General features: G+C 38.8%; 2 protein-coding genes across 3 annotated transcripts; both read left to right on the top strand.

Annotated features, from left to right (window-relative positions):
* Positions 1-1,601: 1,601 nt before the first annotated feature.
* LOC116916169 lies at positions 1,602-5,082 on the top strand. 2 transcript variants are annotated; one of them, XM_045167455.1, is made up of 10 exons: positions 1,602-2,043; positions 2,112-2,229; positions 2,296-2,675; positions 2,744-2,931; positions 3,010-3,157; positions 3,218-3,380; positions 3,511-3,711; positions 3,796-4,049; positions 4,196-4,619; positions 4,692-5,082. In XM_045167455.1, exons 1-9 carry the CDS (start codon positions 1,948-1,950, stop codon positions 4,505-4,507), a joined length of 1,860 nt encoding a protein of 619 aa, XP_045023390.1. In that variant the 5' UTR covers positions 1,602-1,947; the 3' UTR covers positions 4,508-4,619; positions 4,692-5,082. The 2 variants fall into 2 exon arrangements, with proteins under 2 accessions (XP_045023390.1, XP_045023389.1); XM_045167454.1 differs by having other exon boundaries at positions 1,610-2,043; positions 3,796-4,055.
* A 155-nt stretch (positions 5,083-5,237) lies between these two features.
* On the top strand, positions 5,238-9,545 carry LOC116916167 (codanin-1). The gene is made up of 7 exons (XM_032921379.2): positions 5,238-5,617; positions 5,706-5,797; positions 5,852-6,836; positions 6,902-8,414; positions 8,483-8,803; positions 8,876-9,186; positions 9,272-9,545. Exons 1-7 carry the CDS (start codon positions 5,534-5,536, stop codon positions 9,383-9,385), a joined length of 3,420 nt encoding a protein of 1,139 aa, XP_032777270.2. The 5' UTR covers positions 5,238-5,533; the 3' UTR covers positions 9,386-9,545.
* The last annotated feature ends 7,054 nt before the right edge of the window (positions 9,546-16,599 follow it).

The raw sequence follows: 16,599 nt of genomic DNA, 5'->3' as shown, positions 1-16,599 counted from the left end.
CAGTTGCCAGTCTACCAGGTTGCCACCAGCCCAACGATATGGTGTTTCAATCACGTTTTTGTTTTGGAATGTAAATAGTGGTGGCTTAATCCGGGTTTGACTATGACCGGTGAAACGTACTTCTTTACCTATTGTGTATGTATTATTTGAAAGCATAATTTATGCAAACAAACTTATGTCCAATTTAGAACAAATGCTGACTAAACAAGTAACCAGAGACTGTCGTATCTGTTTCAGTTCGTATATTGTCGTTTGTTTTTTTTTCTTTTAAAATACAAATTAACATTTCTTTGCCAGAAAAGTACCGGTTATTCCTACCCCATGTCTGATGTTTGTCTTCATGAAGCATGTACTGATTTACTTTTTCGTTTTATTATCTATTGACAGGGTATTCGTTTCTGTCTGACCTCGTTTGACGACAGTTCTAGAACATTCACGTAACATTCTAGTAGATTTGAAGAGAATATTCCGCACAGCAATTAGGAAACTGTATTCTTCTAAACGTAAGAATTGGAAATCCGCATCGAACTGTCTGACAGCCTATTTTCCTGCAACAACTGGAATCTAGCCAAGCGAAGCAAGTTTTAACGTCACAAGGTACTTTGTTGTGACATCGTAATGAAGTGTCCTGACTTTAAATACTTCTAATCGCGAAAAACTGTCAGTGGGTCGATACACCTAGAGGTTTATCAAGTGACGTATTTGTCAAGGGTCACAACGTACAGTTAGAGATTAGTTCGAAAAAAGGCATGGTTAATTGTTACCATCCCTTCCGCATTCTTAGAGGGTTTCAAGGGAAAAATCTGGTTTAAAGAACATTGTTCGATAATACGATTACCAATGATAACTCATTTCAGGGAGATCAGTTTTATTGTACGAAAATTCGTTAAACGTTCATCTATAAAATTTAGCATTCATTGTATAATAGATCCAATGAAACGCCCATTAAACAAAAAAGGCGAAAGTTCCAACGCACGAGAACTGGTTGACACGAACCAGTTTAATGCCCAAGTAAAGTCATGTGAGGGATGTATTCATCGATGGCTGTCCTCGTAAAACAGTTACCGTTTCCATCTCTTTTTCAACTATAGTATTTCTTTCATTGGCTAATTAACTAAATGACATCGAACAAAGTTGGATTTCGCAACTGTGTAGTAATTAATATGATGCTTAACGATATTGTCACTAAAAGTTATTGGTTATTTGAGTCGGTGGTTCACCCTCAACCTGAAAGTTAGGAACAAGGGAAACTAAAACGTATTAAGTTAGTTAAGTGATAGTCAGTCTGTTCGGGGCTGTATTTGTAATAAACGAACTACAGATATGGCCAGGTGGACGGCAATGCGTGTCGCGCACCTGCACCATAGGGCTAACAATTGAAGCTATACCAAACCTTCACATTAAGCATTCTACCTATCCCAACATGTTGCTATGCAAAATGTCTGTTCATGCACCTACCGTTGACATACTGTTGTTCCTTATTATTGTCTAATTTGGGACTGAAATAATATTATCACGTGACTTGACGTAGCCAACCAACTGCGAGGATTTTGAACAAGGCTGCGCCTTCAGGGGACGAGCGAAAGGTGGCGTTCCATCTGCAGCGCACGGAGAGAGCGAAGCAGCGAGCAGACAGAAGATGAGTGTCATGTTGCATGGTTGTTAGCTGTCTGTTGCGATAACACGCAGTAATTGAAACGTCTGTTCTCAAGTAAACAATTGGGTTTTTAGCACTAGTGATTTGCTTCATATTACTAAGATCTCGTATTTGACTGTGCTGTGTTTTTGTTTGAAGATGCAACGCTTGAGTCAACTTCAACCGTTTTGCTAAAATGTTTTAATAAAAGCATCAGTGGAACGAAAATGTGTAAAATTCAATATTATATACGAAATGCAGCCCAGTTCCAAACTTTTAGACGGGTGTAGTGACAATGTGTTTCCAACATAATGTATTTCTCAGTTTTCTGGTTGGTGTTGTTTGTGGTTTGGGAAACCAAGGCCTTTCAGGAATCCAAAGCTGTCACTGATGTGATGGAAAAGCAGGTAATATCCAGCACATTTAACATATCCATCATATTCATTTATTATTTATGTGCATGTTTTATATTCAGGATGGCCATGTACTTGAACAGACATCCAGCATGAGTAAGGGAAATGATCTTACCACCAGTGCTTCACCTATGATATCCAAACATGAAGAAATTATCTACCAAAAATTTGATACAGCAGGTATTTTTGTATAGCTATTTCATTAAGACAAATTTCATTTCTTTTTTCTTGTTTACAAAATTCTAGAATACAAACCAAGTATGGAAATTTTAGCTGTTGGATTTCTATATGATAATGAAACCACGACACTCCGCGTGTCTGTCTATGTGGGTATTCCGGAAATCAACGGCGAAACCTACAGCGCGCCCACATTTAGAAAGCAATCCTTATCCGCCACATCGCCTCCGTCAAACCCAATAGTGGAGAAGTTCACCAATTTCGAATTTTATTTGACAGCCTTACCGAACGGAATTTCATCGGAACCACCGTCAAACTGTTTAAATGACAATTTTTTACAACATTCAAGTCGAAATGTTATGGTTGGCTGCCCTCTTACTAGGGGCCCGTCTCGGTACGAAAAACACAATGTCGATGACAATCAGACTTCCTGCGTTGGCAGAGACGTGGTAATGTGTTATAAAAATTCTGCTTTCCAGAACAAAAGCTTATTAACGTTTTTGTTTGAATCTCTCAGAGGAATTTTACAGTTACCTTTAACCATGTCTATTCTGCATACTACTGCCTTCTGATTCAGCCTCAAGTGAATAGGCATACGCGCAGAACGTTCACTCGCATGTTACACTATGAAACGAATAAAAGACAAGCATCCGCTGACATAACCAAATGGCAGACCACGATAGACTTGCAGCCAATGCCTAGCAGGTAATGGTTGACATCATGATGAATTGAGTTCCGCCTTCCTGTATGATAACCATGCCGTAAAATTGGATATGAAAACAGTCAGGGTATTTCGGTGGCCTTTACTTTACCCAACTCTACCTACCAAATAATGAGTGACCAACTCCGCGTGTATTTAATGCAAGTATCTGGAGAAAGATGTAACGACAGCAAACTAGTCCAAAGCGTTTGGTCGGAAATCCTGAAAATGGTATGTGCTTCGAAATCAGTTTCTTTTAATTGGTCGTTGCTTTAAATTATTGTCGAATAGGAACCTGAGAAACAATTCGCAGAAATAGCTTTTTTTGGAAAACCTCCTGGTATTTACTGCGTTGTCGTGGAGCCAATAGATGAAAGGTGCAATGGTAACAACGTCTGGAAAGTCAAAGGAGGAACATGCCGCCGGCACTCTGCAAAAGCCGTGAAGCTCCAAGGTCATTATTTTTATCATACCGGTTTATTTGTCTCTATTTGCTAGACGTTCAACGTATAATCCAACAAAAACAGAACTTTTAAATTATTATAAGACTTTTGAAGCGTTAACCTGTTTTATTAAAATGCCAGCTTCGCCATTGCACATGGAAAGCAACGGAAATAATAAGCCGTTGGTCATCGTTAGAACACCAACGACTGACGTCTGGGCCAGCTTCTACATTATCTGTGCTTTCGCCGTCGGTCTAGTACTCATCTCTTTGCTCGGTATAATGTTAGTTTATCGCCATCGACACAAAAAGCGCCTCCAGCAACGTCGTCAACAGTATCTTGGTATTCTAAATTTTTGTCCTTAAAGATAAATACGAGATATTGTTGTTTTAACTCATGTCTATCTGTGTATGTTTCATGTTACAGCTGGGTGGGAACCGAGCACGGATGTTTCTCCGGCCCAGTGTAGCATCTCTGATGTCGCTAGTAGGAAGAAGTTGTTGAATGAACAACGGAATGATATTAGCAAGGACTGCGATCATATTCTTAGCAATGGAATAGCCAAAAAAATGTTATGTGCCCATTTCTCAGTTTTACTGCTGTATCGCCGAGACGATGCTCAAGTGTCTCAACGTGCAACCGACCTTCGAAAACGATTGCAATCCGAATGCGGAGACAAAGTAAAGGTGCTATAGCTGGAAAGCATTTTGATATTCTTTTCCTGGAAAAATTTCGGAAATTTTCGTATTCTTTTTGTTTTTGTTATTGCTGTGAGACGTTTTCAACTGCCGCAAATGGATTTTACAAGTTCTTTTATATGGCACAGGTTTACGATTATGGAGATGAAACACAGTGGGAAGAAATGTCCATCGAAGGGCTGGATTGGCTGCCAAATCGCATCTATGGAAATCAAGAGACTAATGGTTGTTTCAACCGCGTTATTGTCATCCATAGTCCATTGCAGCCGCAAATCAGAGAAGAAAAAAGACTCGAAAATGACGGGGATATGGAATGCTTAAACCCGTTAATTATCGAGCAAGTGCCCGAGGCGATGGCCCGTCGGCGATATCATCGTCACAGAAATGGTCACTTTTCCTCGACGATTGATCACGAATTTTCTACGGTATGCAACTCTTGAAGGGCTGCATACGTGAATCTGGTGACAGTTGCGTAAATGTAGAGAAACAGCAGCATAGCCAGCAGCATAGCCAGCAGTCTGCAAGTCTTTACAGACGTATCTTTAATGTTCGGTAATTTAATATTGAATCGATAAATAGTCATTGAAACTTTTAACAGTTTACTATTTCCTTTTTTTTTAACAGATACACGGACATGATAGACAACCAGTTATCGGAAACTGAAAATCAAAATATTACATATCCTGATCTTACGGTGGCACCGTTTACTTGTTACCTTTTACCTGGGCATTTCAATCAACTCTTACAGCATTTAACCTCAACGTAATAACGATATTGACCCTGAAATCAAACTGGAATCGGAAAATTCCAACCCATTTTTCTCATTAGTAGTATACTCGACGAATCTCTGGTCAATTTTTGTTTGTCATTATGAGCAAGTCTTGTCTTCGTTGTGACCCCGAATGTCAATTTTGGTTTAATCTGGTTCGTTTTTGGCTGTTTCTAGTATGCTCGATTTTCGTCCATTTTTGGTGGTAATTTTCTCAAAAGAAATGTACTTTCGTTTTGTTTCGGAGTCATCTGGCCATAGTTGTTTTGTTATCAATGTGTTGAGGTTTGGATGAAGGCATTGAGTTAGAGAACGCTGAATAGCGGCCATGGATTTAAATTGCAAAGAAACATACATATTCTACATATTTGGAGCGAAATTGATTTACCATCAGTTGGGTGTCGTGATGTGCGATTAACGTTTATCGCCTTGGACTTCATGGTTCCTTGTAAATTATCATCAAACGTGAAAAATGTTTCAATCTCAAATCCCATTTCTTAAATAGTTCGTCTCCGTGCCTGTTTTCCAAACGGGATTGTTAATTGATGTATGTTAGTTTTTTTATATGTTTGCAATTTTGCATATTTGCAGTTTTTCGCAATAAATATATCTGGCACACGTAAAGAAACTGTTCAGTATTTTGTTGACGTCTGTCAAATTTGAACAGCATGGTGTCGAGTCCAATGGGCAACATGCAATGGCGCTGATTTTAGATTTGGTGTCTGGTGACATCGCTCTATTTCACGTCTTCACTTGGCTTGATATTGGCAGTGTTCACCAGGTTTGTGCAAGAAGACGTCGAAGTAAAACTTTGATGTCATTCTCCTAAAATGTGTAGTGGCTTTAATTAATTCTCGTTTACTCAATAGGACCTTAAAGAACTCTTAAAAGATGAAACTGAAAATATCAGATACTCTTTTCCTCAATTATTGATTGCTTTTATTAAAGAACAGTCATTGAGGTAATCTGAATTTTATGTAATTTTGAATTCTAATGACTGAAATGTATTTATTAGTATTGTGAAGCTGCACAATATCCATCCATATGAACTTCATACTATATCATCACCCAAAAGAGAAAATGTTTTACCAACAGTGAATAATTTGACATTGTCAAGCCCCAGTCCCAATTTTAAGAACAATGGCAGTTGTCAAGAAACAAGAAAAATTCGCAAGATTACTCCTCAACGTCTGGATTTGTCAAGTGACTCAGCTTTTCCATCTCTTCAGCATTCTACCCAGACCAGAGAAATTCCAAAAAAAAGAAGAATAAATCCAACTCAACTTATAGAGAGCCCAGTTGCTACTAGGGTACCGCTACAGTTTGGTTCTTGCTCACGACCCAGCCCCCCTGCTCTTGGCCATAATGCTTTCAATCAAGCACTAGAGCAATCCTGCCACAAAAGCCTTGACCAAGAACGAGCCCTTCTCAAGGAAAAGAAACACCAAATCACGATTCCCACCATATCCGATTTGGGAAGCAATACACCCAAAAATTGGATGTGTGTTGAACCAGACATCAATTTTGTCACTAAGCAATCACAGCTCGGCCGTCTAAGTGCCCTCTTTTCCTTTTGCCTTTCTCGTAACTTGGTACCATCCGTATTCAGCGAGATTCAGTTCTTAATTCAGTTGCTGGTACTCCGCGTGAGTCCTGCCAAATTAAAGCAGACTCATCTGGCTCAAAGTCTACTCGATAGCGTCCACAACTGCGTATATTTTTCAGCGAAAACACTCGAACAAGTGGAAAGCATCTGGTGTCATGTCGATCAAAGTATCCTTCAGCAGCTGAGACATAATCCAAGGTTGCTTCTCTTCTGTTCCGAATGGACCAACGACAAGCTGCCCAAACTAATCTCGTCGATAACGAACGTTGATAGAATTCCTCCACATAAAACTGTTGCTAATGTCGCGTTTCAGACGGAAACTGACAACAGGTTCAATTTCGCCAGCGATTCGTCCTTCCAAGTATTTCGAAAGCAACGCGATCAATTCTGCGAGGTATAATTTTTCTGTTTCATCATTTAAAAAATTAATTTAATCGCGTTGTGTTCGGGATTTCTTAGGCCTGGCAAATTTGGAAAGTCAACAGCTCTATCCCCGGCTGGAACATGTCTATAGCTTTACAGAAAATGATACAGTCATTGGTGGATTTACGTAGGGATTGCGTTAACTACGCCCATCTGGCTCGGTTGTTCCGTTTGCAATTGCTAAACGTTGCCCAGCTAGTAAAACCTGTCAACGAATTAGAAGAACCAGATGGACCTCTTGGCCAGCTCCAATCTTCCGACCCAGACAAGCTTCGTCGGCTGAGGGATCGTATTACTAATCCACCTGAAAGCCGCCCAGCTCGCTGTATTGGAACTGAAAACGACATCAAAATGTACTTTGAAGGGGATCAGGAATTCTTCCGCGATTTCATCTTACTAGCCGCCAGTCCAGCATTCAATGAACACTTGAAAAACAGCCTAGTGAGCGGAATCGAAGACTTGTCTTCGAGCGAGGATTGCGATGATCGAGCTCAGTTTGCTGAAACCATCATTGCACTTCAAGTGATGGCCAAATTTTTGGGTTTTCTCCATTTTTATCCGCACGCTTCCGCCGATCACCTTCCAGAGCACATCTTCCATCATTTGAGCAGATTGCGCATTAGTCAAAGAGAACCGATCGACCTCGTGAGCTACATCAAGGACGCTTTTCATAGAGGCCGGCTCGTGCTGGTCATACCGTGGGTCGTGACTTACCTCACGCTAGCCGATCCAGTATCTCTTTGTCTTCCGGGCTTCCATTCTGTCCTTTGTCATCTGATTTTCGTCTACCGGAAAGCTGAACTCGCTCCAGCTAATTCCTTTTTAATCCGCATTTTACTTGGATGGCTATTTAGCCAATCGAATTTCCCTCTACCGTTGCTGGCCAAGCCGGACGATGATTTGCTAATCGAGTTCGGAAATCTCTCGTTGGCAACTACTGATGACCAGCTGCCTCGGCTGGATCAATCCCGACTAGTCGATTCGAGTTTAGTTCACCAATGCTGTCCTTTCCTTTGGTCGTGGAAGCATTTGCTGGCGGAATTCGCCTGTTCGGATGCAAAAAGTAGCGGAGAAAAGGCTTCGCTAAGCCGTAAAATCACGCCCGTCTCGGCAGAAGAGAATCCATCACCAGTGAAAGCACCTGCAGTTAAAACGCTGCAACAATCGCTGGAAGAGAATTTCTTTCACAATCAACCATCTTCCGTCAAACGAACGGTTGAATTTGTGGCTGAACGGTTAGCGTCGAATGTGGTCCGTGACGTCCGTCATCAGATTATTCCTCGTTTGGTTTTAAACGCTCAAGCAACCCTCAAAACTTGGCCGTCTACCGCTAAAGATCCGGTGGAATCTCTGTGCCTTCAGCTCTGCGTGGACGTCCGCAACGAAGCTGCATCTGCTGCAACATCAGCCATTGCTTCCCTCGAGTCTACGTTGACGGCCTTACTGCCCAATGATTTACTACCTCCCGTAAGAAGAGTCTGTGTTTCCATAGCTTCTAAATTAACTCAAGGAAAAGTTCTTGATTGGATTCAACTTCACGTCACTAAAAGTAAATCCTGTCATCTATCGGTAGTTTTTCTTTTTTCACTCTTTCTAATTTCTTCTTTTTTATTGCAGGTTTATTTAAAAACGATCTAGAAGTCGAATTGGCCAAACTAGATAAAAGTTGTGCCCGTCGTGTAACTACACCAGGGTGCCCAACGGCATCTGATAAGCCGCAAGTTGTTCATGATTCAACTACTCAAGCTCCTTCGTTTCTCATTGATCGACTCAAAACATTGATCCGGCAAGTCATTCGTGACGCTTCAAAAGTGACTGAACAAGATCTGACCGACTTGCTGTCCGACTCTGAAGGCACCCTGCATAGGCGTGTTGATGTGACGCCAATCGTCTCTAAATGTCTGCAACAGTTGACGTTCGACTTACTTTTCATCGTCTGTAAGAACATGTTAAAACTCTTTGACGCACAAGGTTTGATCTTTCTTTTGCTTTTGATTCCTCTGCTAATAGGCGTCTTTCAACCTGAAAGTGTTGGATCGCAGACGATTACAGCGTGGGTCGCTTTCTGGTGCAAAACGTATCCATCCGTCGATCCAGCAGAAACAGAGGAGCCAGTCCAACCGCCCGGAGCGCTAATTTCAACTTGCGTTTGGCAAGTTTTAACGCCCAAACAGCTGTTGCTGCTGGCTCAATCAACTTCGCCGAGAGAGTCCTGGAATCACGTCACTACACTTCTCCTACAATTGATGAAAAGTGGCCTCGTTCGTTACAAAGACGTTCAGGAGCAAGCCATTGCCGTTGTCCGCCAAGAATGGCCTCAGGTAATTGAACTACACATTTTTTTTCTTTATTTTATCAATAAGTTTTTTTTTTTTTTTTGTTTTGTTTTCGGGGATGGAATGGAAGGAGCTGCTTGGTCGATTTGCAACTTGCGTTCGGGACATTGTTGATTGGCATCGCAATAAAAAAGTGACCCGAACCTTTCAACGGCTGAAAGCTGCGAAGACGACGGTTTATTGAGTTGGTTGTCTTGGTTTTGTGCCCAGGACGACTTGTAGTAAAAGTTGCGAAATCAAGTTTGGCTCGTACAACAACAAAGAAGAGTGAAAGAAAATCTGGACAGCTCTTTTGTACCTACCACGGAAATTAAATAGTCCAAATAAAATTTTAAAGAAAGAAATAAAAGTTCCTTGGGCTTTTGGCAAAAAGAAAGGAGCACTTGATGGTGTTGAAACTTTGTAAGCGAATGACGTAAGCATTTCGCTGCTCCTTTGAGTTAGGGTGAGGAGGCATCAGGTTGAATCCCATTGAATGCAGTGAGACTTTAAAAAGATTTTAGTTTTCGATACAGAGAACGAGTTGAATTGCGTTTCTAGGAAGTTGGGCATTTCTAGAATAATGGCAACTGGAGAGAGAAGTTCAACAATGTTTTCAACGGAAAGTTGGGTAAATAAAATTGTAAATCAACGTTCATAATATTTCTAAACATTTTCCGATCAATCTGCGATGGCAAGTTTAAATAATCGTCCTTCTAAACAAAGCCCCTGTAGCAACAACAACAGATCGTTTATAACACGCTCATTAAAACAACTTGTTCTTTTAGTTCTGCCACAGACTCCAGGTTGTATGAAACGAATACTGGCCTATTCTATTTCAAGTGCAAGACGTGATCGTTCAACTATTAGGTATTGCCTAAAATTGAATGTTACATAAAACAATCTCAGTGTGTATGCAAGGAAAAAGAATGCGCCTAGTGGAAAATCGCGGTTGGTTTAGTCTCACGACGGTTTAACAAAAATAGATTTCGTGTGGGCAGAGAGTGTAGGTGGAGAATTCCCAAAAGTTGGTCCCATCAAAGATTCAATCCATCGATAAAAAAAAAAAAAAATGTTCTTAACACAAATCAACACAAAACGTTTGTCATTTTCGTTTTGATGTAGCATATTCGTTCCTTTATTGTTTACGGCCATCTGCGGTGATGGTCCAAAATAGGATGGACGTGCTCAAGAGCGTGCGATAAAGCGTCGTCCTGCCACCATTTGGTTAAAAGAAAAAAGAAAATTGTATATGATCATATCATTATCCGCACAAGGCGGGTAGTTTGCTGGTAAAAGGTGATGATGAGAACTGATAGGCCATTAGATGATCAAGCACGGTCGATAGAAACTCGTGTGATTTCATTGATTATTTATTTAAGGGCAAAGTGCTGCATCCGAGAGGTGAGCATAAAGTTCTGTAATAGTCTTTTGTGCAAAAAGTGCAAGCCAATTTCGATGTCAACCAACTTTACTTAATGCACAACACAATGATTGCCCCATTATATTGCGTTCGGTTAGCTAACAAATAATAAGCTTTATATCTTTATAGAGAAAAAGGAGTGGGCATTTTTGGGGTAAAATAATCATATTTTATTTTGAAATACAAACAAATCCAATGATGCGTTACTATATACCAGTTCGCCTTGAATATCATGCGGTCAATCGCCTATTTAATTCATTCCTATTTGGCGGATAAATTTAGCGCACAAATCACTTAGTCCACGTATCCTTTGATTGTAACCAGTCGTCGGATATAACATCCTTGACAAGATTTCTTTTGTTTCACCGAAACGCTTGAAATAGAAATCTACGATACGTATACCGAATATCAGTTGTTCAAATACATTCAAGAGGTATAACATCTCTATGAAACAATAGATCCGATCTAGAAGAAAGATTTCTTCCGAAAGAACACATAGCCTACATCAAGCCTACGTAGAAAGAAAAGAAAGGGGCGAAAGAGCGAGTGGATTTCAATATTAAGAATCAGAGAAATCCATGCGCATATGTCAACATACTCTCTGTATAAATACACTCGGTCGGGCGAAGATGGTTGCGCGCAATTCCACGTTTTCAAACAGAATATAAAGGCGGAGTACTCGAAAAGTCTGCCCGACCATTGAAGGTGAAGAAGCTCTCGCCAGGGATGATGGCAAAAAACGTAACAGATTTTCAGACGATCGTGCCACAGTCTCTCGCCTAGGGATAACGGGGGGAGGGCTATACCCTTTTGTTCCACAATAACCCCACAAGCGATGAACTATCAAGAGATACACAAGTCTATAGGCGATAACAAACAGAGAGAACGTTATATACTCTTTATATTATAATCCTCGGTGCATGTAGAGAAGAACCAGCACGTTTTCCCATATACGCAAGGAACTGGGGGGTAGATGGCAGACGCACAAGGATTTCACCTATATTTACCACTTTTGCTCCCATACGTTCTTTGTTTCTCCCACGCGATTGTGTATATGAAGAAGATTATAGTTATATATGACCTTCTTCTTTTTTTTAGGGTGGGGGGGGGATTGAGTCTTTTGCATATTTTTCGAAAGCTGGTGCTCTTGATTGATGACCTAGGATTAAGAATGACCATCATGAGATATAGATGAAAAGCCGCGTATAGGGGCGGGTCAATATAATTGATTGGACTGTATGACCATTCACTTACACGTATATACGTTTTGGCTTCTTTCTTTGCTATACTCAAGTTAAATATAAGAGCTTTTAGTTTGGCCTGAGGTGAATAATGTTTTTGCGGGGTCTGGAACACGAAAAACAGTCAAAAAGTGATGTATTTTTTTATGGAAAACACACACACACACACACACAAAAAAAGGTAGAATAAGAGGTTGGGAAATGAAGGACGACTCGCGACACTTTGGTTGATCATGTAACATATCGATGTTATTTGAATTTCGATGTATGTACATAATTTCCCCACACGAAATTTCTTTTCTCTCATTTTTCTCTTCTGTGTCACTACACCCCTTTTCTTCTTTTTATAATCTAAGAGTATAGATGCTGCATCAAATTATACATACAGTGTGTCGATATAAATAATACAAAAGTCAAATTTGATTGAACGATCGCTTCTGCTATGTATAGCTGGTGTTTTTGCTTCGTTATAAATAAGAAAAAAAGGATAAACTACGTAGATATATAGAAGAGCAATGATTTGTCATCTCAAAAAAAAAAGAGATCTCTACACGAGACAATCTATCGATTATGATAATAAATGCGCTCGTCATCCATGATCGCCATTTTTTATGGGGCGGTATGGGCGAATTGTATATCCGCTCTTGACGTTCTGTATCTGTCTCCCTGTTCCTATATAATTGAAAATAAATTTGTTTTAACTCGCTAAATAAGAAAACATTAAAAAGAACATAGCGAAAAAAAAAATAAAGGAAATATCTGGGTGCGCTATCCTAATGTAATATTAACATGGCTGTTATTATATATATAGGCTATGATGTGTCTTTGCCCATGTCATCATCTTGTTTTCTTTCTTTTTTTTTTGTTCTTATTTGTCTTTGGCTATGAAATTGTGTTGATCCGTGACTTATATGAATCACATCACCGACTGAATATCTTATAGACGCTCTCAATAAATGCGCGTGCAGAGTTGGCACCGATTTCTTTTTATCTCTATGCATTGGCCGTTGTCGCTGATGATTTAATCGATCTGTATACTTTCTAGGAAATCACATATAGTTGATGCCAAGGTGACTGCAGTCGCTTGAAACTAACACGAAATCGACGAACCCAATTTAGTTTTTTTAATTATAGTATAGTATACGTATAGTACAATATTTATATCTATATAGTGACACTGTTTTATGGAGACGCTATATCATATCACCTGACTAGAAATGCGTCTAGTTACATCAAATAAAAAAAACAATAATATAAACTCTTATATCGCCTTTGATGCTACGTCAAAACTGTACAGATATAGGAGAGAACATGTTTACAAGAATTGATTTGTTTCTCTGATGTCGTTTGTGTGTTCTTTTTTGTTTGATTATTTTCTATTGCAGAGTCGACGTCTTTTGATCTTGGATACATCCACCAGATTTATAAGCCACAATATCATGTAGATCAGCACATATTAAAAATCAATTCAACCGCAATGTAAACATATACATATTTAAATTTTAACTGAATCTAGTCTATATATATTAGGTTATAGCCTACATTAATGCGACTGAATTTTTTTTGGTCAAGATTCAACTATAGCACCTTGAATTGGCGTGTATCCATTGCAGCATCCTTTGTCTTTATAATATCGATTTTCCACTTCAAATGGCCTCGTACACACGCACATATTCAGCAGTGATTCCCCTTTTAATGTTTTTATTATTCGTTTATTAAAACCACAACAAAGAACGATAGATCATGATTTATTGTATATACTTGTATGCTATATATGCATATAATATTCAGGCCAGTATATACATTATAAAAAAGATAGCATGAGATAATATTAGCTTATTATACAAGGCGAGGGTGGATTATTTAATCCGACGGACCGGAGACGCCGTTCTCGTTTGTGTCTTTTGCTATTATTCTCCCTCTGTTTTTACGTGTACACAAGGAAAAGTCGAGCTTCTATATAGCCCACAGCAATGTGTATACACACGTAGGCTATACATAAGGGTGAAAACGTTATACGTGACGAGAATGTATCGGTTTCTGATACGGTGGTGCTCATGTCTTTTAACAGCATAGTATATTTATGTGGCAGACAAGGAAATAAGTAAAACAATACAAAAAAAAGGAACTCGTCGTATAACAAAAACTCGACTTCATATACAGTATATTTGTAAACTGCCCTTTTTCTATACAACTACAGCAGAGTACAAATACTTGATAAACGTATGGCTGATGCAAATTTGATAAATGCCTTTGGCGCTCATTTGCTATAGCCTTTTTCAGTTAAAATGTCGGACGGACGGTTGATCTTCCTGTATTTATTTAAATAAATATGCATAAATCGAATTAATTATATGCATTTCAGAATGTAACGTTTAGTAGGTAATGTGCCCGCAGGCGTTTTTTGCTATGCAAACACGTGTAAATAGTGTGTGGTATTGAGAGAAGTTGTTTGGAATATTACACATAGACGTATATAGTTGCTATAGTGTTCTTTGATTCTATGCATAAATTTTCTTTATGTATAAGCACATCATGTTTTCTAATAAGAACATTTAGTCTCGTTTACGTGTGTAAATAGCGCTGATGTTATTATGCATTCAACTGGTTCGCAACAATACGGCAGCAGCTGTGCGCTCATTCCGGCTCCTTATAATTGCTGTTGGCCAAATGTACAATAATAAGGAAACAAGGGAACAAGATTTTCCGGAATTACAACAAAACCAGTATTTTCGAAAAACAAAAAACGAGGAAACAATTTACCGCAGTTTTTGAAAAGTGTATAGCGCTTCGCGTCTCGTTAGTGCTGATAAATGTTATTAGTAGCTATACATGGTGCTGCTGTATATACGGCAATAGAGTAGGTTTGTGTATAAATATAAGCACTATAATATGCTATGGAAATATTTTTCAGAATTCTCGTAATAACAGAGTTCTGGTAATTGGAAATGTATGCAATTAATAGTATTTCTATAATTATCAAAGATGCTGCATAAAATTTAAAACCAGCAAACAGTCAATTATTCGTATATATGAGACAAATAAAACGATCTTTTATGGTCGTAAAATTATATGCCAGAAATTCTTTTTGGAAAAGGTTATATAACAAATCATTTGAAATTGTTTTAGGTCTACCCTTTTAAAAGAAAACGAAAAATTATCATACCTTTTAGTTTTGTTTACCAGCAGTCATGGGAAACTCTCAGCAGTTGCTCTTTCAAGCAAAATCACGGTAAATTTGAAAATAACAAACAAAACAACAAAAAAAAACCACGTTAAATACACGAGATTTATATATATAGCGACACCTATACACAAGTAACAAACAGGATAATATATAGAGCTGTGTGTGCTGTGCAGACCAAACGGCAAGAAAGTTCTTGAGTGGCAGTGGGGCAGCACGTTTCGTTTTCTCGCCCAGCATTGCTGATCTTTGTGGGGCTCAACCAAAGTTATATATTCCGAAGAAAAGTTGATCACGCTGGGCTATCTACGGGAGCGTGAAAAACCTTCTTTTGTCCATTATATAGCCTCGGTAAATTTCGAGTAGAATATATATATTAGCACTATATGCGTATTACACAACTTTTCCACTGTAGATATATGTACACAGCACATCGGCGGCAGTCGTGTCTAAATACATTATCCAATGTACATATATAGCTGATTTATGTGAATGGTTTTTTTGTGTGTGTACACGTGTGCGCTATACATCTACGTGTTCGTCTTTTACGGGTGTAAATTTATAAACATGTCGGGTGCTGTGTATGCTCATCTTACCTGTGCAGGTCCAAAAGGCTTTGTATATATATCGTAAATGTTTATAGCCTTGGAAACGGGGCCATTGCAAAAGAAAGTCAATCGTATAAACCGATCATCAGTTTTCGAAAGAGAAAATACGATCGATTTCGAATTAGAACAATGGCAATTTGTTTAATATGATGTAGGTAAAAATTTGAGTAATATATAAACAAGAACCAATCTTTTATTTAGTTAAAACAAAAACGTTTGGTGAATATTTCTTCGAGTTTCGGTACGTGCCGATGGCTGCTGTTGAAAGTCTTTTCACTCGACGATTTATTATGGGATCTTATCTCTGGTATATACAGAAAGATGTGGTTGACAACTTGTTTCCTAAAGTATATATATAGAGATATAAAGTTGTTGCTTGGTATCTATCTAAAAAAAAAGTGGCGATAAGGCACAAAACTGTCGTCCCATACCATCGAGTTTGTGCCAAAGTTTCCTATAAACCAGCCAACGATGATTGACGAATTTGCTGTACATACACCTATATAACTGTCTTAATATATACAATTTAACTTCTTACTCGTATACAATTTAATACTTACCTTCCCGATACATATATAACTAAATGAGGCTGCATCAAATCTTATACTGTATATAGGTATATACTTTATATACAACAGCCTACGCACGTGTCACATACACAAAAAATGTATCGGTATGTAGCGGATGTATACTGGCGAATTATTCCATATACTATAGTCCCAAAGCAAAAACACTGAATATATAATAGATAGATAGACCATTTTCCCTCTTTCTCGCTTGACATGCGTTTTCTGCTATAGATCACATATATCTATATACATCATGTATATTTGTATAGCCACCAATAAAAGAAAAATACACGGGTGGCCTGTGTATGTATACAGCACAACAACAAAAAATGGAATCACGCGCCAGCCATCATCATCATCCGACACATGCGCGAAATGATTTACCCACTCATCC

Source organism: Daphnia magna, unplaced genomic scaffold, assembly GCF_020631705.1.
Source record: "Daphnia magna isolate NIES unplaced genomic scaffold, ASM2063170v1.1 Dm_contigs199, whole genome shotgun sequence".
NCBI classification, from domain to species: domain Eukaryota; kingdom Metazoa; phylum Arthropoda; class Branchiopoda; order Diplostraca; family Daphniidae; genus Daphnia; species Daphnia magna.
Note: the sequence above shows the minus strand (reverse complement) of the source record. Positions and strands in the feature narration are given on the sequence as shown.